Here is a 26,473-nt window from a genome sequence, read left to right as displayed (position 1 = left end):
GCGTAGCTCCAGTGGAGCTCTGCCAATTTACCCCCGCTGTACACTGGGCCATCGTCTCTGGAGGAGGTCACATGGTACGTCTGCCACCCGTGTGACAGTCAGATGAAGACATAATAGACATAATATGCCCAAATTCCCTGAAATGTCTTCTTCACCCATCTCCAAATATAGAAAGAGAGAGAGAGAGAGATTTCTTTTCTATTTTGTGATAAGAAGTGGGGCATCACTGTAAGTTCAGCTTGTGATGGAATATACCTAGTGCTCGGCTAGGTGAAGATACCCCCCAAAAAAGTACATAACTGCTGATGTTGAAAACTGTTGTTAATAGAGTGGAGAATTACCCATCTAGTCTCCATTCTTCCCGTCCTCCTTTGCTCTTCTTCCTCTTTTCCCGCGCTCTCTTCAGCCTGAACATAGTATGCCTCCAGTAGCTCCCCTCACCTTATCTCTCAAATATTACCTCCCGCACCTTGTCTCTCAAATACTTTTGGTAAGTGCAAGGGTTCATAACACTAGGTAGCCTCATACAGAAACCTACTATATGGCTGGAGGAATAAAGACATTTGGGTTAGAGATGTTTTGTAAAATTGGAGTGCTTACCCTGTAGATAATATTACCAAAAATTAAAGAAGAACAATATATGGTGCCTTATTTTTTCTCCAAAGTAACAGCCGTGTTAGTCTGTATTCACAAAAAGAAAAGGAGTACTTGTGGCACCTTAGAGACTAACCAATTTATTTGAGCATAAGCTTTCGTGAGCATCCGATGAAGTGAGCTGTAGCTCACGAAAGCTTATGCTCAAATAAATTGGTTAGTCTCTAAGGTGCCACAAGTACTTCTTTTCTTTTTTCTCCAAAGCCTCCCAGAATTATATTGAGGATAGCATTGCAGGACTGGTTCCTAGAAACAGTTTATTCATTTTTCAGTTTTGAACTGCTAGTTTATTTACCTGCAGAAACAGAGATGGTTCAGAGTGGATATATGCCAGGTTAGTGCAGATATGCCTGTTTACAACAAAGCTTAATTACATTTTTAAAGCATTTATTATTAAATGGCCTTTCTGCTAGGAATGTCCATTAAGAGATTGACCAAGGAACGTTTTTTTTCTCAGTACTGTACTTCATTTGTTTGGCAGACAAATTGCACTAAGAAACTCAAGAGCAGAAGTGACACACATATGCAATAAGAACTACTTGTTTCATGCTTTTAAAGCTCTTTCTTAGCTCCTGCTGTGCTCAGACATATATAAACAACATGAAGATGTATGGGGTTTTGGAATGTAATACCATTCAGGCAAAGGCAACACAATGACTTATGGCAAAGTATGACCATAAGGTTATGCTGGTGTTTCTTTTCTGCATGTTCCACTGTATTTCATGTATTTCTGCATGTTCCACTGTGTTTCACTGAAGAGGTTTGTTTGTTCTTCTTATTCATTACATTTTAAGAGCTGCCAGAAATAATACTTGCTTCTCTATCTTGTTAAAAGAGTGAGTTAATTGTATGTTAGTTGTACATTGGGGCCTTGATAAGACTCAAAACTATGTTCAGTTCAACTACTACAATTAGGAAAGTGATATAAGATTGTCATTTGGTTCCATAATCTTTTGGAGTTTTCACTTTCCCTTTCTCCCCAAAACCAAGCAGGTTTTTATAGTTCAGCTATTGTGTGTGTGTGTGAGTGGTGTTGTACTAGAGGAATTAGTCTAGGCTCTGTTCCTGGTTCTGCCTTATGCTTTGAGTATGACTTTGGACAAGTCACTTATTTTCTCTGTGCCGCAGTTCCTCATCTAAAATGGAGGTAACATTTCACTGCTCCCAGTAGCTGTTGGGGAAACAAATTAATTAATATGTGTGAGGTGCTCAGATGTTGTTGTGGATGAGTGCCATGGAAAAGCCAATCAGTTACTGTATATTAAAAAATACAGTGCTAAAAGTTGTTTTCCCAGTTGTGTTGAGACCTGTTCAGTAAACACAGGTACCAGCATAAAAATAATGGATTGAGTTTTTTAATTGGCCTCGCTGTCAGCAGGATCAGGCTCATTAAAAATATATATCCTGTAATAGACCATACATGTACATGCCACTTAACAGACAAATAAAAGACAGGATGTCTGCCCCAAAGGGCTTCCAGTCGGTAGCAATGGGACTCTATACAGGTGCAGATGGTCCAATTTAGTAGATTGCAATGCAGGATTGGAGCCTAAATTAATTCATAATTTAACAAATACTGATTGCAGTGGCTGAGGAGACAGAGAGCGTACATTTATATCCATGTGATACATTTTTGATTTTCATAATCAACTATTAAATAATGCAGCCCTATCGTAAATTGAATTTATTTTGCATCTTTGACCATTTCACCAACATTTTGTTACTATTATTCTCAGCAAAAACTACTTCTAACATTCCAAAGCTATGACCAGCTTTCAAACTGAAACTAAACAGTCAGTCAGAAAGGAATCTAACACAAACATTTCCTTCTTTCCCCATAAATCATCCTCAACATTTCAACGGGTGCTATAGAAAACCCCGACATAGACAGAGTTCCCCCTCCTAAGATTCCTGATAGATAATTGATTTTACTCATTTCTCAACCAGAGATAACTTTAAGGTCTGATATCTTGAAACTCATCAGGCCTGAACACACCTTGTTTATCCTATTGGGGAACTGGAACTCAAAGTTTTGCAATGATATAGGGCTGTCCTGGAAACCCATCGAAGTCTATGGGAATCTTTCCATTGACTTCAAGAACCTTTATATGAGGCCCACGAACTCTTTGTGTCAGGAGATATCAGACTTAAAAATTATAACAGAAAGAAAATCTATTTAAGATCTCTTTTTAAAGTGCTAGTTTTGATTCTCCACTTCATTTGAGTTAGTACAGTTCCCAATGCAGCAAGGGGCTTATGCACATCAATAGGGCTACTCAAATGCTTAAAGTTAACCACGTGCTTAAGTGTTGTGCTGAATCAGGGCCGAACTGGCTGGTGGCCATTCCATTAAGTATGAATTTATTTAGACTGTTTATTTAGAAAAAATGTTTTCTTTGCAATAAAAACCCTTTCAACTAAATTACATATGAAAAATTGTTAACAACATTAAGGTTATATGATATAAAACGAACAACCTCGAAGATGCGACTTTGAGTTAATAGTGCTGGCTAGATCCTCAACTGGTCTAAATCAGCATTCTCCAGTGACTTCAAAGGAGTTTTGCTGATTCACACCAACCGAAGATCTAGCGTGAGTTAAGCACAGGTTAGCAGACATCACTCTGAATTTCCTCGATTGGTTAGTTTTACAGCCCAACATTATATATTTGAACCAGTTTTCAGTGACACAGCAAATTCAGTTGACTAATGAGGTTGTATTTTCCTAAGTTAACCTTCAGTATCCTTGTTTATATACCAGGCTTTCCACTAATGCCAGGATACAAATTGAACTAATAAGCTTAAGGGAAGGAACACCTCTAGGATCATGGTCTAAGTCCAATAAGATGGGCAGCTTCAGTTTAAATTGTGCTGGAAGGCTTTCCTCACTTCAAAACAATGCACCACATGCAGTATTGTTTGCTATCATTAATTTACTTGCTTAGAAGCTACAACTAAACTGTAAGATTAATTTCAGCTATTGTTCATCTCTAGAATGTCTTTCAGTATGGTCAAAAATAAAGGCCTGTGCAAGAGACCTTTCGTCACTTCTGTAAGTTGTGTTAGAGGAGCATATGTTGTTTGGGGCACTTTTAATGTACGTTTGTGTCTAATATAAACAGGAAGAGCTAGGCAGGCGGAGAAATAACTAGTTTATTTCTAAACATGGTCTCACTGTGAATTCTTCCAAAACTCCTGAAGACCTCCTTATAGTAATGGTAATTGTGATGGAGTGGGAATTCTGCATAATATTTTGTATGAATACTGTGTGTGGCTCAGTTTCCCCTATGAGCTGCATAGTTAACTAGGTTGGGAGCGGGGGAGGAGAAGATTGTTTACTCTTTGCAGAGATCCAAATGTGACTGACGCCTGGCTGTCTGGGGTTTGGGCCCTGGCCCATGCCCATGGAGAGCCTGAAAAAGACAATGGCCACTCCGTTTGTCAGGACATTTGGTACCTGGCAACTAACGACCATGGATGGCCCACTCTCTGCAGGAAGTCAGCTGGAGTGACCAGCTGGAGAACAAAGGGCTAAGGAGGGTGGCCAGGTGACCTTGTTTTCCAGGAACAAGAACAAAGGAGTAAGGAGGGGTCCCTTAGGGTTGTTCATTGTGGGCTGTTGGAGGGGAGGAGAAGCTTCTGGACTGGGACTATAGAGGGGTCAGAGAGGACTCTTGGCTCAGGACTGACCCAGATGCTCTTTGCTGTCACTTTCTGTTTTCTATGTTAACTAAGGACTTCCTATGCTGGGTTCCAGACATCTAATAAACCCTCCTGCTTTTACAACACTGACTGAGTGTCACCCCAGTTTAAGTAAGTTGGGGGTGCATTGCTCCCTTTGGGTGTGTTAGTCTCCCTCAGGTTCCTGACTCAGGTGGACTTACAGAAGGGCGCTCATGGCATAAAGCAGGGGTGCTGAAGGCTCCGAAGTTTGGACCCAGGAGGCAGTGAAGCCAAGGGGCTTACCCCAGTGAAAGAGTGTGACTATAAGGGGATTGACACACTGAATGGGTCCTGCCAGGGACTGTTCCAGAGCAATTCAAGAGCACTGGACTTATGGATCCATAACAGTAATTAATTAGACAACTGAAAATCTAATGATGAGGTTTTAAAAAATAGAAAGTATGTAACTAATGGTTACTTAGATTATAAGCTTTTTGGGGCAGGGACTGTCTTTTTGTTCTGTGTTTGTACAGCGCCTAGCACAATGGGATCTTGGTCCATGTTCGGGTTACCTCGGTTCTATGGTAATACAAATTAATAATAATAATAATAATTAATAATGCGGTCAATTGTTGCATCCAATTTGTCTGTCCTTTCTTTGAGTGTGGCTTGTTTAGATTGGAAGATCTTTCTTCTAAACAGCTTTTCTTCCTACCTGCTTGTAACGTGCCTTGCACAATAATAATAATAAGGATAATTAATAAATAAACCCTTCCCAATAAAGAATATGTCAGTGTGCCCTGATCATTACGTATCATTCCTCCCTACTCCATTCCATTCTGTTCTGGACCATAACAATGCTGTCAGGGGCACCACCTCTATTGTGTATTTTCCAAATTTCCTGAGATCAAGTTCTGAGGGAGAATTTGGAGGACAAGGAGACAATGTGACCAGAGTTGGAGATAATGTTCTAATCTGGGCTGGATCTCAGTGAAAATCAACCTCTGAGCCTTCAGGATAAATAGTAATAGTTTAAATGGTAAGAACACCAGATTCACCTGGCATGAATGGGAACTGTTTATATCTCACTTTTGCTTCAGATTGCTAACCTGTGACTGACTTGCATGGCAGTGCAGGGGACTAAGACAGTTTAACATGGCCTCCATCATCCCCTGCCCATCTACACAAATACACATGTAGCTATGCAGGATCCGCCTGGATCTTTTCTTGAGTCCAGGCATAGAGGGGACATTAGAGGCTGCAGATTCAATACTTCAAGTGGGTAAGGAGTGGGCATAGCCATGGCTCCACCTCTCCAACCTCTGTGCTGAAGCAGGCAATGAGCCAATGCAATGTACTCCCCCCTCTTCTGTCTCCTTCCTACAAACCTGGAGCTCTGGAGGAATTGTGAATGAATCACATTTCCTTTCTGGAGCTGCTCCGGAGACAATGCAGGCCAGCGTTTTTCAGCTTTCATGGGACACATTGGTTTTTATACATTTTCCTGAAGCTTTAAAGAAAGGAAGAACCAGGTATAGAACTTCTCCAACTGAGTGAGCACTTTGATTTGTAGGACAGGGGCTAAATGATGAACAGAACAGTAGAACTGCTTCCTCCATCATATTAGGACAACTTTTTCTGAGGCCTCTTGGGTGGAACAATGGAATCTGGTCTATATTTGTATAAATACTGCTTTATCTCCTACTGTCATGTGTATCAAACTTGAAGAAAATAGGCTTGAAATGACTTTCTAAAACCCCATAATAAAAAAAATCTCCGCATAAATGGTCAGAATCTGAATTTACCGAGCATTTAGGGAGGAGAGTTGGTCTGGATCTTGGAGGTTAGTTCTGGTTCAGCTCTGAAGCCTGTTCCTATCAAGTGCTGATCACTCCTGGAAGGGGATGAGTCCCTTTGACTCCCTTTTTAAGGTCCAAGATTTGTCACAGGATCAGGCCTCTAGTTATGACACCACAGGAGCAGACAAAGATGACTTTTGTTCTATTAGAAAGCCTAGGGGGAGAAGGGGAAGGAATAGAGAAGACTTTTTTTTTTCAAATACAAGAGGGCAAATCCATTGGGCGAGGCATGCTATCATTAACCTTCAAAAAGATGATTGAAAATAGCGGGATACAAAATAACATATATATTAAAAAGGTGCTGGACCGAGTGCCCTCTTGGATGTCATATTTGATTCAGATAAGCAGTTCTGATCAATAATTGTTTTAACGTCTGTTCTTGCAGAGACAATCCCCGCAATTTGCAATGCCTGAGAAGACAGCACACAGACGAGGTTAGTATCATTTTTATTTTAAAAGAAAATTGTTTGTAGCTTAGGTAGTTTGGAAATTGTTTTCTGACCTCACACATAATACACTATAGATGTCTTGCAACAGTTTTTGCTTCAATATATAAGCGGGAAAACAGTTGTCTAGAGCAAAAAAAAATTCTTAGTAGAGTAGCATCCATAATCAATTGTTAAAGTATTTTCCTAAACTACTTGATGGTCTTTTATTTTCCTGGTAAGTGTTGCCTCCTAGCTTCAGACAAAATGTGCAGTGAAAATTGTCCAGAAGCATTAACTCTTTCTTCTCCAAACATGTGAAGGTTTAAAAAAATGTGGGTGCTTTTTAGGTCTTACCAATGTGTGACCTTACTGGTGGAATGGCAATTTCTTTTAACTATTCCAGCAGATGCTTCTCCTACACCCCTCCCATTTGGCATAGTCTGTAGAAACTATAGAGGAAGACTAAACTCATTCCAAAGGGAGTTTGGAAAGGTGGAATTAATTATTGAAAAAATAAAGGGGCAAAAATTAATTAATAGAAGAAATTATCTGAAAATTCAACATGTAACTTTGAGGAGGAAGCACATGTACCCTGAGAGTAAGATAGGGAAATGACTTGTGGTAGGGTTGAGGCACATTTTGGGAACAAAATTCTCAGTGCTGTCTGTAATGCACTAGGAATATCTCCTGCTCTTCCCCCCCCCCCCCCCCCAGGTTCTTGACCAGGATTTCAGAACAATTAAAGTAGAGCCTGTCCCCAGAAACTCATCCAAGGTTTTAAATGTAACCCAGTGTATACTTTGGGAATTTAGTTAGTATTGTAAAGATAAACATCTAGAGCATTCTTGTTCAGTAATGCTCATGGTTATATACCTCACTACTGAGTTTCAGTACTTTGACTCCTGGAGCCCTCAGTATCCTGAGACACAAAACAGAGCTGGTACTGAGAAACAGATACTTGTAAAAAGGACATTTCATCACTTTAACCAAATGCCAAGTGGATTTTTATGTAGAGTGTAGGAAACTAAATGTATGGTAAGCTTTTGATGATTTGATGCTGTGTTTTTCTGGTAGCTTCACAGACTCTTATGCCTACTGGGGAAGACAGTGATTTGCATCTGAGTGGGTCATTGCATTCTAGAACCTGCACCGCTACTGCTGACTTTCATCTGTCACCAGAGATGCCTCAAACTGTGCTTCCTGTTGTGAGTAAATTCTGATCCACTAATTTTAGAACCAATCTCTTCATGCCCTAGAATGTTTGAATACTGCCCTTTGTAATCTCTCCATCCCTTATGGCCTGTCAGCATTCTAATGATGTATGTGAGTATTAGGCAGACCTGCTGTGACTTCCTGAAGCCTTCTCTGGCTTACCTCACTGTCTCCATACTAGTCTTGTTCGTAAATTTAATTTTAACAATTAAGGGCTTGTCTATACTACCGCTTAAATTGATGTAACTTTTACGTCACTCAGAGGTGTGAACCCCCCCCCCGAGTGACGTAAATTCTATCGACTTAAAGCAATGTCTACACCATGTTACATCGTCAGGAGACACTCTCCCATTGACATAGTTTCTGCTTCTTGTTGAGGTGGAGTAATTACATTGATGGGAGAGCACTCTCCCATTAACATAGCGCATCTGGTGAAGACAAGCATTGAGGCAGTTGCGCTGATGTAGCACAGTAGTGAAGACAAGACCTAACTCATTAACAGTTTGAGTTAACCCCCATTGAAAATCAAAAGAAAAGACTCCCATTAACTATTAGGCCCTAATTATTGGGTGCCCATCAATCGTTAGGCCAAAATTAGGCCCTAGAATGAGAAATAGCATCAAGTGATCCAAGATCTCTGCACAAAAGTAGGTCGGGGGTTTTCATTTGTTTGGTAGGAGAGCTATTGATATTTTCACTTAGCTTTTTTATTTTGGGATTGAAAGTGGGGCAGTGAGAGAGATTTCTAGGAGCTATCTAGAGTCAAGCATACACTATGGTAAGATTTCAGAGTAACAGCTGTGTTAGTCTGTATTCGCAAAAAGAAAAGGAGTACTTGTGGCACCTTAGAGACTAACCAATTTATTTGAGCATAAGCTTTCGTGAGTTACAGCATCCGATGAAGTGAGCTGTAGCTCATGAAAGCTTATGCTCAAATAAATTGGTTAGTCTCTAAGGTGCCACTATGGTAAGAGACATTTCCACTTTAGATTGACAAAAGGTTGCTTCCAGGGTACTTAAAAATGTTCGAAGTAAAATTAACATATTATCCTTCTTGATTTTTGTGAATGTGGATTCTGCAAAATTGTTTTTATAAATGTTCCTGCAACATGTTTAATATAGTGACTACTGTTGATCCAAAAACAAACCATTCCTATGAGAAACTTTTTCTAACCTGAATTCCTAATAACAGCATTCTTGGTTGCAGTTACTGCATACTGCTGGAGACACTTCACAGGTCAATGGATTGCCAAATAACCATGGGACCTACCAGGCTGAAGTGAATGAGAAGGCGAGGCCAATTCCTGCAAGCTTTCTACAGAAGTCAGATGACATCTGCTGTGCTCACACAACTCAGAACAAGTGTACTACTTCTCCTTTAAAATTAACATGCCTAGAGAAGATCATAGCCTTGCATCGAGAGCTTAGACAAAACCATCACAGTAATTACCAGGTCAATAAATCACTTTCATAGTTATTAATTTAATGAGATCAATTATTCTTAGCTGTCACTTCATGGATCACATAAATATTTAAATAACCTCTTTATTAGTAGTTAGGACAATCTGAGGAAGATAAACACACAGTGTATTTCATTATGAATCTTCTTACCTTTTGTTTAAGAATTGGTAGTTGCTCCTAGAGAATGTGAAAAAAAATCTGAGGTTTCTTTTCACCCTTGCAGTTCTCAGTAAAATCAGCTTTGGAAATTCCAGGATGGTAACAAACAGAAATCAGCAAAACCTAACCAAAATGTAGCTTCTGATCTGCCTTTTTCTTTCTTCCCTTTTTTTTAATGATCCAATTATTCCTGTGCCCTGAAGCTCTTCGGAGTAATTTCCATTAACTGCAGGAATTCTGTTAAGGACAGAGCTAATCAATTGCATTTGTGACTGCTGCTGTACTAAACAAGCAGGAGATTTTATCCACTTCAAGGCAATACAGCCACCCTTTAACTGTACAAAGAAGATGAGAGACTGCTAGATTAAAAAACATCCATGCCAGATCTTGCAACATGACGTTGTTGAATTTTCATGATGACCTGAAAAGAAATAACTGAAACAAACCAACCAAAACCACATTCTCTATTTTATCACAGTAGCCACTTAAAGAGTCAAGCATGTTCCAAATGATGTATGTTTTAAGACAAGAAACTGCTCCTTATACTAATAACACAGTAACAGAAGTATTATTCTGATAATGTATTAACAAACAGAACCATCTAGACAGCCATATATTTGTGCCACTCAGCCCCTGCTTCCTGGTAATCTATACTACAGTAAATCATGTATATAAAGGACTAATGATGTTACCATTATCATCAAAGAACTATAGATCTTAGAGATGGCAAAAAGCAAAGAACTTTTTGATCATCTAGTCATTTCCCTGCTAGTGCAGGAGCTTAAGAGTTAAATTCCAATGAAAGCATAACAGACATACTGTACAGCTCATAAAATGGAAAAGTACTGCTGACAGCAGTCGTTATGCACAGAATCACGTGGTCTGTTTTACTATATCTTGATATACGCCTTTTTTGTGGTTGCGAACATTCAAAAGTTACATATTCTTCTCCTCTGTCCTCTTCAGATACCTTCATTTGCCTCTTCCAATTCAAAACTGAAGGCGGACTGCAATTTGTCCTCTGTCTGTCATCCAGCCCAAGATGTGACCTCCCAGTCGGTAGTGTCAAAAATGAACAATTCACTGAAACTTTCAGATAGGAGCTCTTTCCATCTCATAGATGGGAGGGACCAGTTGTCTAAACTTGGTGATGTATTCCACAGTCATACAGGAAATCAGCATGCAGGTGCTGTTCTCCAGGGAAGGAGAAAGAAAAATGTCATTATGAATAACACATGGATCTCGGGAGAAAAACCAGATGGCTCAACCTCAGCTACCACAGCAAAAAGCTATTTGTCAGATGTGTTGTCAGCAAGTAATAAAGGTCAAAATCCTACTGGGGAGAAATCAGCTGCACTGGAAAGAGTAAAAGCCTCAGAAATAAAACAAGGTAAAAAGCCTTAACCATGTGATTTTCCCATTGTTATAAATATATTAATCTTTTCTGTCTGCTCTCTGTGAGACAGACTAAGGGAACGTGCCAACTTTCAAATAATCTATTTTAAGCAAGCAGATTCTCTGACCAATGTTTTTAATAACTAGAGGTGGCTAGAAAATGTATTGGAAACAAAATTTTTACAACAAATTGAATAACATTTTACCAACATTTTTCTTCCATTTTTTCACCACTTCTGCTAATAAGACCGCAAACCATCCAAACCTACAGAATTTTCAACATCTAATTTACCTTCCAATTTTCTTTCTGCTGTTAGTTTACTATTTTTCATTTTCTCAGTTTGGATTGTGAAAATCAATTAAGTCAGTTTCACATTTATTTATAGCCCTTTGCTTCAATATACAATGTGAAGTACTACAGGAAAGTCTTTGTTTAATGACTGTTTCCTTTGGAATTCAAGGAAATATATAATGGACATAGGTTCTATGAAAAGCAGATTCGTTTTTTGTCAGTGTATCTTAAATTATACATTTTTCTGTTTAGCTGAATGATAAAGCAGTGTATTCCTATAGGGTTTAGGATCTGAAAAATATCACTTAATGACAGTTTAAGTTGTTTCCTAAGGACCAGACTGGACACCCCTTACTCATATTGGAAAATTCGCTCACTCAGGTAGTCCCGTTGACTGAAATATGAGTACTGGTGAGAGTAACTTTTTATCAACGTGACTAAAGGAAGTCACAATCTGGTCTAAGTGATGTCTTCATCCACACATTAAGGTTAGCCTGTTGTATGATCCCTGCAGTGTAGCGTTTTTCTCTTGTCCTCTATTCTTAGTTGTGGATAGCACCTGGAAGAGATGCAAAAAAGCAGAAAACCCCACAAATCAGTCAGTGATGGAGGCTGTTGGTTCTCAGAGTCAGAGTTTGACATGGACATGCGAATAGATGAGATTAAAAAGGCAATATAGGATATATAGGGCGATACAGGGTAGTCATAGTGCTTCAAGAAGAAGGATTAAGTGATTCAGTGGAGTGGCTCTAAGAGTTTTAATTACCATTTAGAAAGCTTTATTTCACAAGGAATAACTTTTAAAATTACATAAAACTGTATTAGATGTCTGCACAAGTGAATTTTAGGAAAACATTCCCACCAGTACTGTCACCAGTTTACCATTTTTTTAGCAGCTTAAACCATGAACATGGTGGTAAAAATGCCAAAGCCACTGGAGCCTTGGATTATACTGAGTTCCCAGTATAATTCAGTATAATCCCAGAAATTCTCTATTGTGTAGCCAGTTCAGGAGATGTAAAGGAACCATCATTCTGTACTTTTTAAAACAGGATTTTTATTTTTTTTTTATCAGTGAAGTACCCATTTTGGCATGTATCAGTTACATACTCCTCCTTTCTGAGCTGGTTGATCATTCTTTTGGCCCAGCAGGTGACTATTTTGCCCATTATTCTGCCCATTAAAGATCAGAAATGCATGGCATTGACTTGTTGTGAGGACGCTTTAACGCATATGTACAAGGGCTGTATTTTCATGGGGAAACATCTGGTTTTTGCTTGGGACGGTAAGGGTGCAATTACACATGACAATAATGAAACTGATCCTTGTTCGGCACCTTCTATAATAAATACAGACCAGCTCCCAAGGGAAAAGCAGAACAATATCTCAGCATACTCTCCAGACAGATAAGATCCCCTTTGGCGCTCCAAAACTCAGGCTCCTGCTGCTGATGGTCAGAATAGCACTATGGCATCTCTTAGCTTAGCCAACAATTCTATAGACACAAACACATAGTAAATAAAATGTCAAACTACCTTGCTTAATGCTAACAAGCTTCCAATATGAAAAACGTGTATATTTAAAAAATGGCAATATTTGTACTGGTAAAATGATAAAGTACATTAATAGTCATTTTTATTGAAGCTTTGCCTTCCTGATATCAGCTAGGAGATGGATGTTTACTCATAAATTTAGCCTGTAGGCCAAACCCTGGTATATTAAACATGTTAACATATAAGACGATAGGCCCTATAATGGGATGATGGGGCCAAACTTGTGAATAATCCGTGGGAATACCTGTGTGAATAGGGTTACTTACCGGAGTATGTTTTGCATATGTGCACCAGGATATATGGTGTAATAGATTCTGATAAACATTTCCTTTGAACACCACTACTATAGTGTAAAAGAGAATTATCAAATAAAGCAAATGGATTAATTAAACAAATGCAAGATTGTGTCTTTTTAGACACAGTGGACTTCAATTAAATATTAATAATCCCTACATATTAAAAATGTATATAGCAAGTATATTATTTCTAAATACAAAAATAAGTGCAAATACAGTGGTTGCCATTAGTTACTATTGGCTAACAGTTATAAGTTAGCTTTCTTGTCAGTGTAATGGACAAATGTAGAATTTTAGATACTGCGCTGGGAAAATGCCAACTTTTTAATGGTAACCTCCATAGATTGCTGTATTCAACAACATAAGAAAAGGCAGTTCACCTGAAGTTTTACTTCTTTAATCTTCCCCTCCATCCGTCTCCTGCACGGCACCCAACAGAGTTTTCAGGTGAGAAATGATAGGTCAGTTTGTACCTATATATGTGGATAAAGACTAGAGGATGTATTACATCAACAAACCATGTCCTTCAAGTTCTTTAAATATAATAATTCATTATGTATAGAAGCTAGCTCCAAACTGTGCCAATCACAGGCCAGATGGTCCATATATTGGTGTCCTGCCAAGTTGAGGCCCTCTGGGACTCTGGGTTTACCACTAGGGCTTGGCAAACTGTTCATAAAGAATACATTGATGACTGTAGCCCTTTATTCTGTGTGAACAATTTTAGTAAAATCAGAACTGGGTAAATAATAAACATGTTACATGAACATGTGGCCATGGATTGCTTTCCCATTATTTAAGTCTTTAGCGATTCTCTATTTGTTAATTGTGGCCTGTGAGTGGTTACCTTAATCAAATGATATTATTTCTGCTCCAGCTGGATGATCAAAACATTTATGAATGGAAGGAAAATGGATTCCGATATGGCCACTGTCATAAATATAAAGAGAAGGGTAAACACCTTTCTGCATTCAGAACTATAAAATCCCTCCAGCCAGAGGCAAAACCCTTTCACCTGTAAAGGGTTGAGAAGCTAGGATAACCTCGCTGGCACCTGAGCAAAATGACCAATGAGGAGACAAGTTACTTTCAAAGCTGGAGTGGAGGGAAAACAAAGGGTCTGTCTGTGTGTGTGATGCTTTTGCCGGGAACAGAAAAGGAATGGAGTCTTAGAACTTAGTAAGTAATCTAGCTAGATATGCATTAGATTTCTGTTTTGTTTAAATGGCTGGTAAAATAGCTGTGCTGAATGGGATGTATATTCCTGTTTTTGTGTCTTTTTGTAACTTAAGGTTTTGCCTAGAGGGAATCTCTATGTTTTGAATCTAATTACCCTGTAAGGTATTCACCATCCTGATTACAGAGGTGATTCTTTTACTTTTTCTTCAATTAAAATTCTTCTTTTAAGAACCTGATTGCTTTTTCATTGTTCTCAAGATCCAAGGGTTTGGGTCTGTGTTCGCCTATGCAAATTGGTGAGGATTTTTATCACGTCTTCCCCAGGAAAGGGGGTGTAGTGCTTGGGGGGATATTTTTGGGGGGAAGACGTCTCCAAGTGGGCTCTTTCCCTGTTCTTTGTTTAACACAGTTGGTGGTGGCAGCATGAGGTCCAAGGGCAAAAGGTAAAATAGTTTGTACCTTGGGGAAGTTTTAATCTAAGCTGGTAAGAATAAGCTTAGGGGGTCTTTCATGCAGGTCCCCACATCTGTATCCTAGAGTTCAGAGTGGGGAAGGAAACTTGACAGCCACACAAATACTTTTAGCATGAAGCTGCCGACAGATTCACAAGACTTTCATTTCCCACCCAAATTCTTGCAAAAGTTCACAGAAAACAAATAAATAGGGTTGATAGTACCTTTTGAAATGAGTGTTCATGAGCATATTTTTGCAATATTTGCCCAGATTTCATTATTTTTTACACTTGAGATTCCCAGTCTTAAAGCCAAAGCATTTAATCTTAAGGGCAAACTCTTTTAAAAAATCAATAGAGAATAAATATAATATGAAGTATATGGTGATCTGATGAATAAAGTGTTGATAAGCATTGTCATGTGAGAATGGTAAAAAAGCATTCACTTTCTTCCAACACTGAACAAGAAACTTTATTAGAACAAGAAAAACAATAATATCTCTAAAGATGCTTTCTCCCTCTTTGACTCTCAGTTTCACTAAAAAGCTCATGCCTAAATCCTATCCTATTCCCTTCCTGTCCAATTCTTTTTTTTTTTTTTTGGCTATGAATTTAAAAAGACACAACACTATCTTGAGAGGCCATAAATGAGTTATGAAGGTCATTGTAAAAGAATGCCAATAAAACCCATATACCACACCATCATGCATTCTGCATATCCCACATATTTTTCAAAACAACTATCTTAGAATTGTTTTAAAAATATTATTCACACAATTTTTCATACCTCACCACCTGTAACTCCAGGCTTCCTTAGTGTACAGGTTTGAAAGTGAAAACTGAAATGATTATCAATAACATTTTAGAAACCTCTAAAAAAGACATGAAATAGCTTTCCCATAAATAATAAAGTTCCAGTTGTAGTGTCATTAATTCCAGGACATTCAAGAGATTCCCAAAGGAACACACATGTCTGTGTAGCCCTTTGGGAGTCAAGGAATCTCCACTAGGGAAGGGGGAGGATCTGGAGAACCTTTGAAAGGAGATAAGTTGGCAAAACTCGTGGCTTTCATTACAAAAGTGGTGGGTTATGCCAGCATCCACTGCGGTTCACTTGCAGATTTTGAGTTCCCATAAAATGGATATTAAATTCCACTATAACTAAGGACTATATTATGTCCTCATGTCCTGCATATCTTGTATTTTGTATCATGTAATTTGCATAAGAAAACCAGGGGTCAATCTTCCTCTGAGTCCATCAGGTCTGTGAAGAAACTGAGTTAGTGAGGTTACTCTTGATTAGCATCAGTATAAGTACAAGGAGAATTTGGACCCCTATATTTAAGGTACATACAACATATTTCTTCTGTCCTTAAGAAAGCATATGTATCTAGTGGACATCACTCCTGCTGTAGAAAGACACTGACTTAATTTCTTCTTAGAGATAGCTTTTTCGTTTAGGCCTTAAGCTGACTAGCATTAAAGCCACTTATTGAAGCCAGATGAAGTGTGCAGCAAGATTTCTACAGTGCAGTCCTTTTGCTAAAGGCCTGATTAAATCAAGAAACGCCTACCTCTCTTTGTACATCTACAGTCTCATCAGGTCAGCCAGCTGGTAGCTTTGATTTTAGTCCATTTCTGTTGAGACTTCTTCTCCAGGGGAATAAATAGGATGACAGAAGGTGCTAGAATGGAAAACGGACTGTTTCAGAAGCTCTGGCTCATAATATTGTGCTAGGAAGATTACCATTGTCCTTTCTGCAGCCTTGATCCTGGATGTCTTTGCATGGTGAAGTACATTGTGTGTAAGGTTGTTGCCTTCTGGTACAAGTGTAGGCTTGTTATAAACACCAGGGGCAGAGCTCTTTGTGTGGCCCCCTTTCCTACTTGCAAATGCAAAGGGAAAAAAGAAGGGGGGCATGAGGAGAGAACGAGTGCCTTTTAGGCTATGTCTACCCTCTGAGCTAACCCTGAGATTCCCAGCTCCCATATTGATACTCACACTAACTCTCCTTGAGCTAGTGCAAGTAGAAATAGTGTAGCCATGATAACATGGGCAATGGCGGCACAGCTTAACCATGCCAAGTACAAACCCACCTGAAGCTGGTGGGTACATACTCGGCACTGTCCAGCTGTGTTGTCACTGCTGCTGCCTGTGCTACCACAGCTACACTGCTATTTATACTCACACTATGGGCTTGTCTTCACTATGGGGGTAAGTCGACCTACGTTATGCTACTCCAGCTACGTGAATAATGTAGCTGAAGTCGACGTAGTTTAGGTGGACTTACCCGGGTGTCTTCACTGCGCTGCATCGATGGGAGATGCTCTCCAGTCAACTTCCCTTACTCTTCTCAGAGAGGTAGGGTACCGGAGTCGACCGGAGAGTGCTCTGCCGTCGATTTAGCGGGTCTTCACTAGACCCACTAAATCCATCCCTGCTGCATCAATTGCAGCAGCGCTGATCTCCCCATAGTGAAGACCAGCCTTAACTCAATGAGAGTTATGGTGAGTATGTGTATGTGAGCTGGGAATCACACACTTAGCTCGTAGTGTAGACATAGCCTTAGAAGACCTATGTTTAAACCCAATCAAACTAACAAGGGACATAGCGAGACATTCCTCTCTTAGGCCTCTCTACTTCCACAAGACAGGAGTATTTTTGCAGCTATGAATCAGCATTCTCAATAATGAATGACTGGGTCCATGTGTCCTTCTCATTATTTTTTTTACCACGTGTTTTTATACCTTACGCTCTGCACCTTTGCTGTCCAGGATTAAATCTACCTGGGAAAATTCAAACTCAGATAGTTAATCACTAGAGGACTTTTGTTAACCCTTCTACACCCATAATTCAAGCAAAATGATATGTTCACTCCTTACAGAATTCAGGGTTATAAAACAAATGCTGAAGAGATAAAAAGTTATAACTTCTGGACAAAACAGTTTATAACAATCCAGTGGCAAACCAGAGTATCATATGATAGATGATGGGTCAGATTCACCGTTATGTTTTAGCAACTTTGTGCCACTCTGGTGATGCAAATCAGCTGTAAGTCTGGCTTACTCAGTCGGTTAAAACAGAAATGGCTCAAAGCAGCCAGTGTACGGATGAATCTGCCCCCAAATCTCAATATATTAAATGTTCCCTTCTACTCATTACTTGTAACAATTAATCAGCATCATCAATTACCTCAGATTAGATCACCTGTGTGGTAGGTTATGCATCTGATTTGGACAAGTGATTCCCCGCTTAACATCAACAGATAAAAGCAAACAAAGACTCTTGGTTTCCTGTTCTCACAAGAACAGAAATAGGTACCCAAACACAGTAGTGATGGGCATGGTATAAAAACATGGATGGAGGGACTGACAGAAGTCCTACTCTTGTTGCTTGAAAATTATATTACAATACAGAGATTGTCATGCCTCCACCTTCCTTGGGTTTTTACTAATTTTATTTAGACAATAGCAAGAGCATCTGAAAGGCCCAGGCCTCACAATGTGATGCAGCACATTCATGACTGGCTGGTAAAAGCTGCTTCAGGTGGGAAGCCCCGTAAGCACATTCTCACTTTTTTGTAATACTTCTCAGAACCTGAGAACCACAATAAATTCTTTCTCCCATGTTTCCAACCAGCCACTCTACCTGCAAAGCAACAAGAAAGGCAGGACTTTGCTAGCTTTTATTGCTGTCCACTATCCTAAACTCTCTGCTTTCCCATTTCTGGGTTTAGGACTACATCTCTGAGTAGCCCCCACCTGCACTTACAGCTAGTTGCAGGCAGTCCCTTCTGGTGAGCAGGCTTCAAAAATCCAGAGGTGGGGCAGCAGCTGGATGACACCAGTGCTGTCTGTCTCTTTGTGATTGGAGCTTTGCTTGAGGCTATTGCTATTTTTCTTTCCTCTTATATGATTTGCTGTATAGGAAGAAGTGTTGAATAGGGGGCTGCTGTGTGGCTGAGTTCTGTACATCTCTGCCATCTTTACAGTTCTCTTGCACTCCTCCTCTCCTGGGTATGATCCCTTTTCCCTCGTTTTCTGGTTGTTTGTATTTGTTATCAGCTTTTCATCCCTATGTTTTCTATTATTTGGGAACTGGCTCCTTTTGTGAGGTTTGCCTGAGGACTAATGGGTTTGCCCTTGTCCTTTTGGTTCCCATTAACCATATGTTTCTGCCTTTATTTTGACACTAATGAGCTGCATTGGTTTTGTTGTAGGTATTCAGGTGCCGATTGGTAAATGTCTTACAGTTATGTGAAACACAAAGGAAAATCTCATTTATGTATGTAGAGGCCTTCAATTATACATACCTGAGAGAGGTTCTCTTCATGTCCAGGAAGTCAGAGATTATGTGCACATACAGGTCAGGCAATAGGCATCTGTCAGGTCTAACAACTGCACTAATACTCATGAGACCATGAGCAAGGAGAAGACAAACTCACTGTTTATCTGAGAGCTGAGTACATATTTCCTCTCACATAATATTAAATATCTCTGCTGCAGAAGGCAGAAGAACAATGTATAAAGGGACATAGTCAAATACATGAAAGATTAAGCCTGACCTGTTGTGAAATCCCTTCTGTAGTTAAGTACCTTCCTCTCTCTATGAGGCTGTTTAAGCATATGGTTTTTTTTTCATATTGGGGTCAATAGGCCTGCTTTGTGTCCTCCTCCTAATTCCCTTAATTCCCATGCTGCTTAATTGAATAAGCAGCTATTAAAAAGAGAATGAAGCTGGTTGATACACTTCTTTGGTGGCGCCTAGGCAGGGGGAGGGAAGTCAGAATAAAAATAATCTCGCCTATTCCTACAAATTGCCAGAAGAATATGTGTCTGCAGAGGATGAGCGTGACTGTCCACAATGGCAATGACTGCTGGGTGCTGAGCAGAGAATAATAACACTGACAAACACAGCCTTCAGTTTCATAAATTGCTCCGCCATGAATAAAAGAATTGGTCACCTCAGATAATGGCAGTAAATGAAAAAGATATCAAAATTCTCCAGTGAGGGAGAAGCTCTTTCCTTTCTATTTTAAAAGGACTATATTTAAATTGCTTGTGCAACTCCCTGCGTGCCTTGGAAGTGAGGCACTTTGTAAATAAAGTAATTGTACTATTATTATTATGCAGTGGTAATTTGTGTTGATGGTAGATACTAACCCTTTTGAATATAAAGAAATTCAGATTTTGTTCCCCAAACCAACTCTAATCAGAAAAGAGGTCACATAATCTCCTCCATATAATTTACATATTGGACATGGAGAACTAGACTTGAATTCTATGCTAAACATCAGATTGTGCCTGTTTCTATGTTCTCTGTTAAACCAAGGCCATAATACTTCTGTTTTCTGTCTCTCCTCACACCCCCTGGAAACTTAGGGGCTTGTTCCTTTTAATTCTCACAAAATCACTTAACTGAATAACATAACCAGGAGACTGAGGCAGTGCCCCTTGATATCAGTGCAAAGAATCCCATTTCCATCAATGTGCTTTACATTGGGTATGCATAATATCCTCCATACCTTCTCCCTACCTTCCCCTTCTCTATCATTTAATCTCTTTGTTTCCTGACCTTTTGGAGGAGCATATTGTGCAACCAAGTGCAGTGTGCCTGTTGGGCTTACCCATGATACTGTGGTAGTGGGACACCATAGTAATCATAGCTCGTGCACAATTTACGGGTATCAGTTCCAGTGTGTCACTGTTTGAGCGCTTTTGTTATTAGATTGAACATTCTTACGTAGACTCCAGAGCTGTGAGTAATGTTATTGGTGCTTTGTTCATTTTCACTTTCTTGACTCTTGCTTCTCTTCCTTTCCTGAAACAGTGGGATCCCTGATATTTTAGAATTATTGAAGCTGAAGGACTTGAGGGCACCCACCACCTTGAAGAACGGTAGTCCTTATGTATCAATTTAGGCCCTGCCCCATAGCCCTATGTCACTAGTTTAACTCAAAGAGTAATGGAAAGTAAAGGGCTGTGTTACATGGCCCAGTCAGACAGGAAGCATTTTGTCTAATTCTGTCACTCAGCCACAGCTGTTCTTGTATAGCAGTTCTCATCTAAAAGGCTGGACCTGCATAGTATTAAGTTTCCAGGCTAAAGAAAACCATGTTACAAGAAAAAAAAACAGCCAGGAGACATCCATCTGACTCAGTAATACAAGCGATAAATATTAATAAACATAAGAAAATGCCTCTTCAGGCTTCAATTACAGAGAAATAATTTTATAGTATTAAAAATGTTACAGAGGAGCTAAGTGCCCAGATCTCATTAACTTTTCATGGGAGCTGGGTGCCTAACTGCCCTTTCTGCCTTTGAAAATCTTCCCCCTAAATGATTTAACTCAGTCACGGATTCATATTGGGCCAAGCATTCGGTCTCCTTATTAAGGGAAGCTTCCATTGAAGTGTCACACGTAGTAAAGCCACCTGAGCAAGGACACCAGGGTTTGACTTATTGAAACTGAGGGTTTGTTTTTCTTAAAAACTCATTAAGCAATAGCACTGCTGGAAAGGCTTGTACTGTGAACCATCAAGAGGCTCTGGAATTGACTCCCAATTCACAAAGAAAATGTAACTCTCAACCAAATGTTGGAGTTAATGGGAAGCTGTAAGGATTGTAGTTTTTAAACAAATGCACATTTGGATGGTGTTCACTTGACCACCATTTGCTTGGAGAACCGATGACATTGTCTTATTGGCTCCATTTGGTGAATCACTGCTGCTGATGGCCAATTTGGTCAGGCAAGAAGGAGCAGTTATGGTCTTGTTATTAATCCAGATAAAACTAAGTCCTTAGTCATTACGCTTAAGCAGTGTCCAGCTCCAGATTACAACCAGCTCAGCGTTAACCTGTCTCAGTGGGACAACAAACAAGTGGCAATTGTCAAATACTTGGGCAGTGTCATAGGCAGTGCTGGAGGATAATTGAAAGATGTGAGCACTCATGTATCAGCAGGTGTTACCATGTTTGGGGCCGTTCAGCAGCCTCAGTGGGGACGTTGTGACATTAAACTTGCTATGAAGCTGCAGATCTATAGAACCATGGTTATACCGACTATGTTGTATGGAAGTGAAACCTGGAACTGAGGAAGGCTGAAAAGCACCAGAATGATGCTTTTGATTCTCATCATCTTCATCAGCTGCTCAATAGTAGTGGCTGGACATGATCAAGAATGGGGATATTCAAAGCCAAATCCAGCAACCACCTCCCTCAGCACTGGTTCAGTTTTGGAAGCTTTTTTGGTATGGACACATAAGGATGGGAGACCAATGAATTCTGAAGCATGTTTACCAAGAAATGCTGCTACACAGCCAGTGTGCATATGGTTGCCAAAAGTTTCAGTGGCACATAAACTGAATATCCAGCCAGACCACCTTAAGGACCTAGCTGGTGCTCCATCTGCAATGAGGCTTATGTCCCTTTGGTATTTGCCATGATGATGATGACATATTGAGAAAGGCTTTTTCCCCCCCCTCTCAGGTGATATCAATCCCTTATTGGGGAAGCCTTTAAATGTGCTGTGTTTTGAATGAGTGAATGACAAATGGTGCTCTTTACCACTCTGTCTGCACGGGGGACCTGGCCACAATAGAACCCCCTTGTAAACTGAGTGATCAGTAGAGAAAAGACCTTCTGTGAGTAAAATGTGCCAGTTGATACTTTTTATGTTCTCCATCTGGATGGAGTTTGCTTCCTTGCACTACGGAAATGGGGTTTACATATTTCTAAGCAATCTGTTCAATTTCTTTCAAACCAGAGGGCAACTTAGCTATTCCATCCATATGGGGTGTGCATTATTACATTTAACACATATGTTGCACTTTGTTTGTCTCTCACTTATGAGTTGCTCAGGTTCACCAAGCAGCTTTCTTAATTTTTGGAACAAAAGACTCTTTTCCCGCAGGTTCAGACTTACATTTAGTTGTCTCAGGTGGGTGGCAGGAAAAGGTATTGGGTGCAGGTAAGTTTTTGCTCTGTTTTGGGTCCATATTCTTCCATCGAGGCAGGTGGTCATTGCTTCTGTAAAATATGAGACATTTTACTGGAGCAGAAATATTTTTAAAAACATAAAATAGATTAGAATAAAAGAAAAGTCTGTTAGATTAATGGTTTTCATATTGGGGGCCACTTCTTAAAACAGAGATTTTCTTCGGGTTTGGGAGGAGAGATATCCATGTCATGCTTTCCATGTGTCAACTATAGGAACATAGGAATTACCATACTGGCTCAGACCATGGCCCATCTAGCCTATGTCCTGTCACTGCAGTAGCTATTGCCAGATGCTTCACAGAATGGTTCAAGAAACTCTACAGTGGAATAATCTGCACACTGGGGAAGTTTCTTTCTGACCCCAACATTATATACAGATATTAATTAAATAACCAGCAGAAGGATGCATATGAAAATAAAAACATAAATAATGTAAATACTATGACATTTAGATTTGTTTAGTACATGAATCTTCCTTTTCTATGGCCTTTGGTGGGACTGGCTTTCTAAAAGATGCAAAACACCTCCTCCTTCCCCTTCTCAGACATGCAAAGACGCATGATCACATTAAGAGTGACTTCAGACAACTTAGACTTTCAGTGCAAGCTCAGAAAACTTCACCTGACGGCTCATTCATTTCAGTTCTAAAATGCCCTCTTTGATTTTAAAATCCTCCATAGACTCACGCCTGGCCATCCTACAGGCCTTCTGTCTCTTTTAACTCCTTCCCTTTCTTATTTCCCAAGAGCTGGCCACATAAGCTTGTGTCCGTTGGTATGAGAACCTTCTCTCCTGCAGCTCTTGTTATCTGGAGCAGCAATCCTGTATCCTTTCACTGCTCAGATTTTCCATCTCCTTTCAAATCCTAGTCTAAAATATGTGTTTTGTCTGACATATATCTCGTAAATTCTCTCTCTGCCTTTGTCATTTTTTTATTTGACTTTACAATTCTGTTATGGACAGCAAAGCTGTGAAGTCTTGTGAGAGATAATTTGCAACACTATTACACAGAAAATTGTGTTTTGTTGCAATGAAATTGCTGAATTCTAAATGCAAAATATTAGATTACATTGGACCACTTAGAAATGATTCTGTTGGAGTCTGAGAAAACAGCTTTCACTTTTCAGTCAAGGAGATCCTATTCCATAATTCTGTGCATGTTTATGTAAAACATACATACTGAGTCCTATTTTCCCTTCACAAGATATACTTGGAGGTGCTAGTACTTTGTAGCGAAAGGGCCCTCTACACAAATCAGATAAACATAGATCGACAAATGGCCTATGGTAAAATTTTCCAAAATGCCTAATATTCTATTTTCAAAAGTGACTTAGGCACCAAAGTCCTATTGCCTTTCAATTAGTTTCTAAGCCACTTTTGAAAATGTGGTTTAGGTCCTAAGTGACTTGGGTACCTATGAAAATTTTACTTTATTTCTATACTTAATTTTTAATCTGGAGACTTCTACCTGGGATTTGGAATTATGGCTGATGGATCAATATCTTTATGGAACTTCCTTTTTTATCTGAGGGGAAACTGTTATCTTAATACTTGGGATGTATATGGTCATTGGCTAATGCCGTGTTTCTCATAGAACTAATCTGAGGGCAGGAACTCATATTTTCAGTAGTCTTTTCTATTCTTATCTTTTCTGTCAGGTATGGCGAGGTTATTTGATTGCTTAGGATCAGAGGAGAGACCTCAGAATAACTCCACTATAACATACCAGTGGGGCAATGAAGACTGAAATCTGTTTCCCGTTACTGAGCAAGCAATTCTAGCATGTTACCAGCCCCCTCTTACAGAATTTCTATTGCAGATAATGTCATAAGGTAGATAAGTGCTTGCAATGGACAGCACTGCTTTAGCCTGAAAAATATTCACAGTTGGACCATTGTGTTATCAGCATAGTTCTGTGAATTGAGCATCACTGGTATCTATTCCCTTAAACTTCTACAGAATCCATGTGTATGTAGAAGCAGGAAGGAGTGTGTGAGAATTGCAGTCCTTCTGGCTGGTGGCTGGAGAGGAAAGGCGTACTTCCTTAAGGATGAAAAGCAGGATGGGTAACATTGAGTGTCTAAAAAACACTTTGCATTGGAAACATCATGTGTTGCACTGCTGCAAAAATGACACTGCAGCATGACCAGATGGAGACCAGCCAAGGAAACTGTAGGGGCTTAGTCTGTAAAAAAAATAGACAGTGAGTCATCCCTGTCTAGCATTCAATCCTGTACGTTTTTGATCATTTTGGCCTCTCTCTTTTCACCAGGTTTTCTGTGTCATTTTCTCTTTCCCAGTTTTGTTCAGATGGCTGGTTTCTCTGGGCATTAAGAATAGCGAAGTTTGATTTCTGTTTAATCATGTACATCTGAAATGTAGTTATTGGAGATGGCTACTTTATAGCTCTAAGTAAATATGATCCTATGCTGGTTGTTTTTTAATTAGTTGCCATAAGGAAGAGTGGCTGATCAGCCTCAGATCACTTGGAAACTCACCCACTGAATTGCTCTAAATTAAAATAGCTTCTGCTGCTTCTGCTAAATTGCTGTGTCAGGAGACAACCCCACCCGCGCTGATCAGTGAGAGCACGTACTGCTTCCATGTGCTGATTCAGCATCAAATAAGCAATTTAGTGGCAGCTGTTTCTTGTATCTGGAGTTTTGCTCAGCTTCAGTCTTTCTCAAACAGTTGTCACTTCCTACTAAAGCCTTTGCAAGGCGGTTTTACTCCAGTGTAAGTGCAAGTGGAGGCCACAAATGAATTCACATGAGGTTATATGCTAAGTATAGTAAATCTTAAGCCCTCTGTACACCCACTTCCTTTCAAGAAGGCAGGTTGAAAAAGGCTAGGAGAGAGAATTGACAAGTCTAAGGAAATTGACCACACTGCACCTGAAACAGTGGGCCGGGGGGAGGAGGTCAGAAGCTGCTGCAAAAAGGAGGGTGATGCTCAGCTTTGCAGTGCTCGCTCACCGCCTGGAAAGGCTTTAAAAGGTGCAAGCCCTGGCGTTGGAAGCCCTTTCTCCATGCAGCAGGCAAGGCAGCACCCACCCTCCCTCATCCCGAGGTGTGAATATCAGGTTAGGTTAGGACTTGCTGTGGGCATAGACACTCGTTTGTGAGGGGGCTGGGAAGGAATTTTTCCCTCACCACCATATTGGCTTTCTGGAGTGTAGTTTTTTCACCTTCTCCACAGCGGGTATCAGGGAGGACCTATTATGGTGAGGAGAAAAAGTGGTTAGGCTGCATGTCACAACTTATTTTGTAAGTGTGGGGCGGATGTCCAGTGCAGGTACTCCATGGGGAAGGCATCCAGTGACCAGATAAATGGCCTGATAAAGGAGGTGCTGGTTAAAGAAATGAAACAAGTGTGTTGGGGTGGGGGGGGAGGTGGGGCACCTATGAATGGTACAGCAGAGACCCAACCCCACTTTCTTTTAGCCACCTTAACTCTCCTATGATGGGGGAGGGGTGGATGCTAAGGTCCAAGCCATGGGTTGGCTGGTGGACCTGGATGGAAAATGAAAGGGAACTGATGGAAGCCCTGGGTTATTATTTGAATGAACATGGAATTGCCTGCACTGTACACTTTTATCTGCCAGGTAGTCCCAGACCTCTAGTGTTAAAGATGTGGCCTGATTAAATCCATATCAGTGTCTCATGTCCTTCTTTCAGTATAGCCGGACAAGGGCTTGACTGCAGTCCTCCTCATGATAATGAGCTAAATGCTCCTGTGAACAGATAGGGCTGACTTGATGGTGCTCTCATTTATGGAATTGGTTGCCCTGTGCCCTACATTTGACTTTGCATTTATACTTGTAATATCTGCATCCTCTCTGTGTGGCATCAATCTCTAAATGTTTATGCTGTGT

General features: G+C 39.9%; 2 protein-coding genes across 3 annotated transcripts in view; both read left to right on the top strand.

Annotated features, from left to right (window-relative positions):
* The window catches only part of JAKMIP1 (janus kinase and microtubule interacting protein 1), a 316,238-nt gene extending 302,305 nt beyond the window's left edge, over positions 1-13,933 (top strand). The window contains exons 13-18 of one of the 2 annotated variants that reach the window (XM_073342539.1): positions 6,561-6,609; positions 7,678-7,808; positions 9,023-9,268; positions 10,402-10,825; positions 13,315-13,418; positions 13,849-13,933. In XM_073342539.1, the coding sequence (XP_073198640.1) occupies positions 6,561-6,609; positions 7,678-7,808; positions 9,023-9,268; positions 10,402-10,825; positions 13,315-13,355 (891 nt within the window). In that variant the 3' untranslated portion in view covers positions 13,356-13,418; positions 13,849-13,933. The remainder of the gene's footprint in view (positions 1-6,560; positions 6,610-7,677; positions 7,809-9,022; positions 9,269-10,401; positions 10,826-13,314; positions 13,419-13,848) is intronic. The other variant, XM_073342540.1, reaches the window with a different exon arrangement.
* Positions 13,934-14,075: 142 nt separating this feature from the next.
* Positions 14,076-26,473, top strand: part of LOC140910766 (RIMS-binding protein 3-like) — a 38,627-nt gene continuing 26,229 nt past the window's right edge. The window contains exon 1 of the mRNA XM_073342552.1: positions 14,076-14,150. The gene's annotated coding sequence lies outside the window, so the exon portion shown is untranslated. The remainder of the gene's footprint in view (positions 14,151-26,473) is intronic.

This window comes from Lepidochelys kempii, chromosome 4, assembly GCF_965140265.1.
Source record: "Lepidochelys kempii isolate rLepKem1 chromosome 4, rLepKem1.hap2, whole genome shotgun sequence".
NCBI classification, from domain to species: Eukaryota; Metazoa; Chordata; order Testudines; family Cheloniidae; genus Lepidochelys; species Lepidochelys kempii.
Note: the sequence above shows the minus strand (reverse complement) of the source record. Positions and strands in the feature narration are given on the sequence as shown.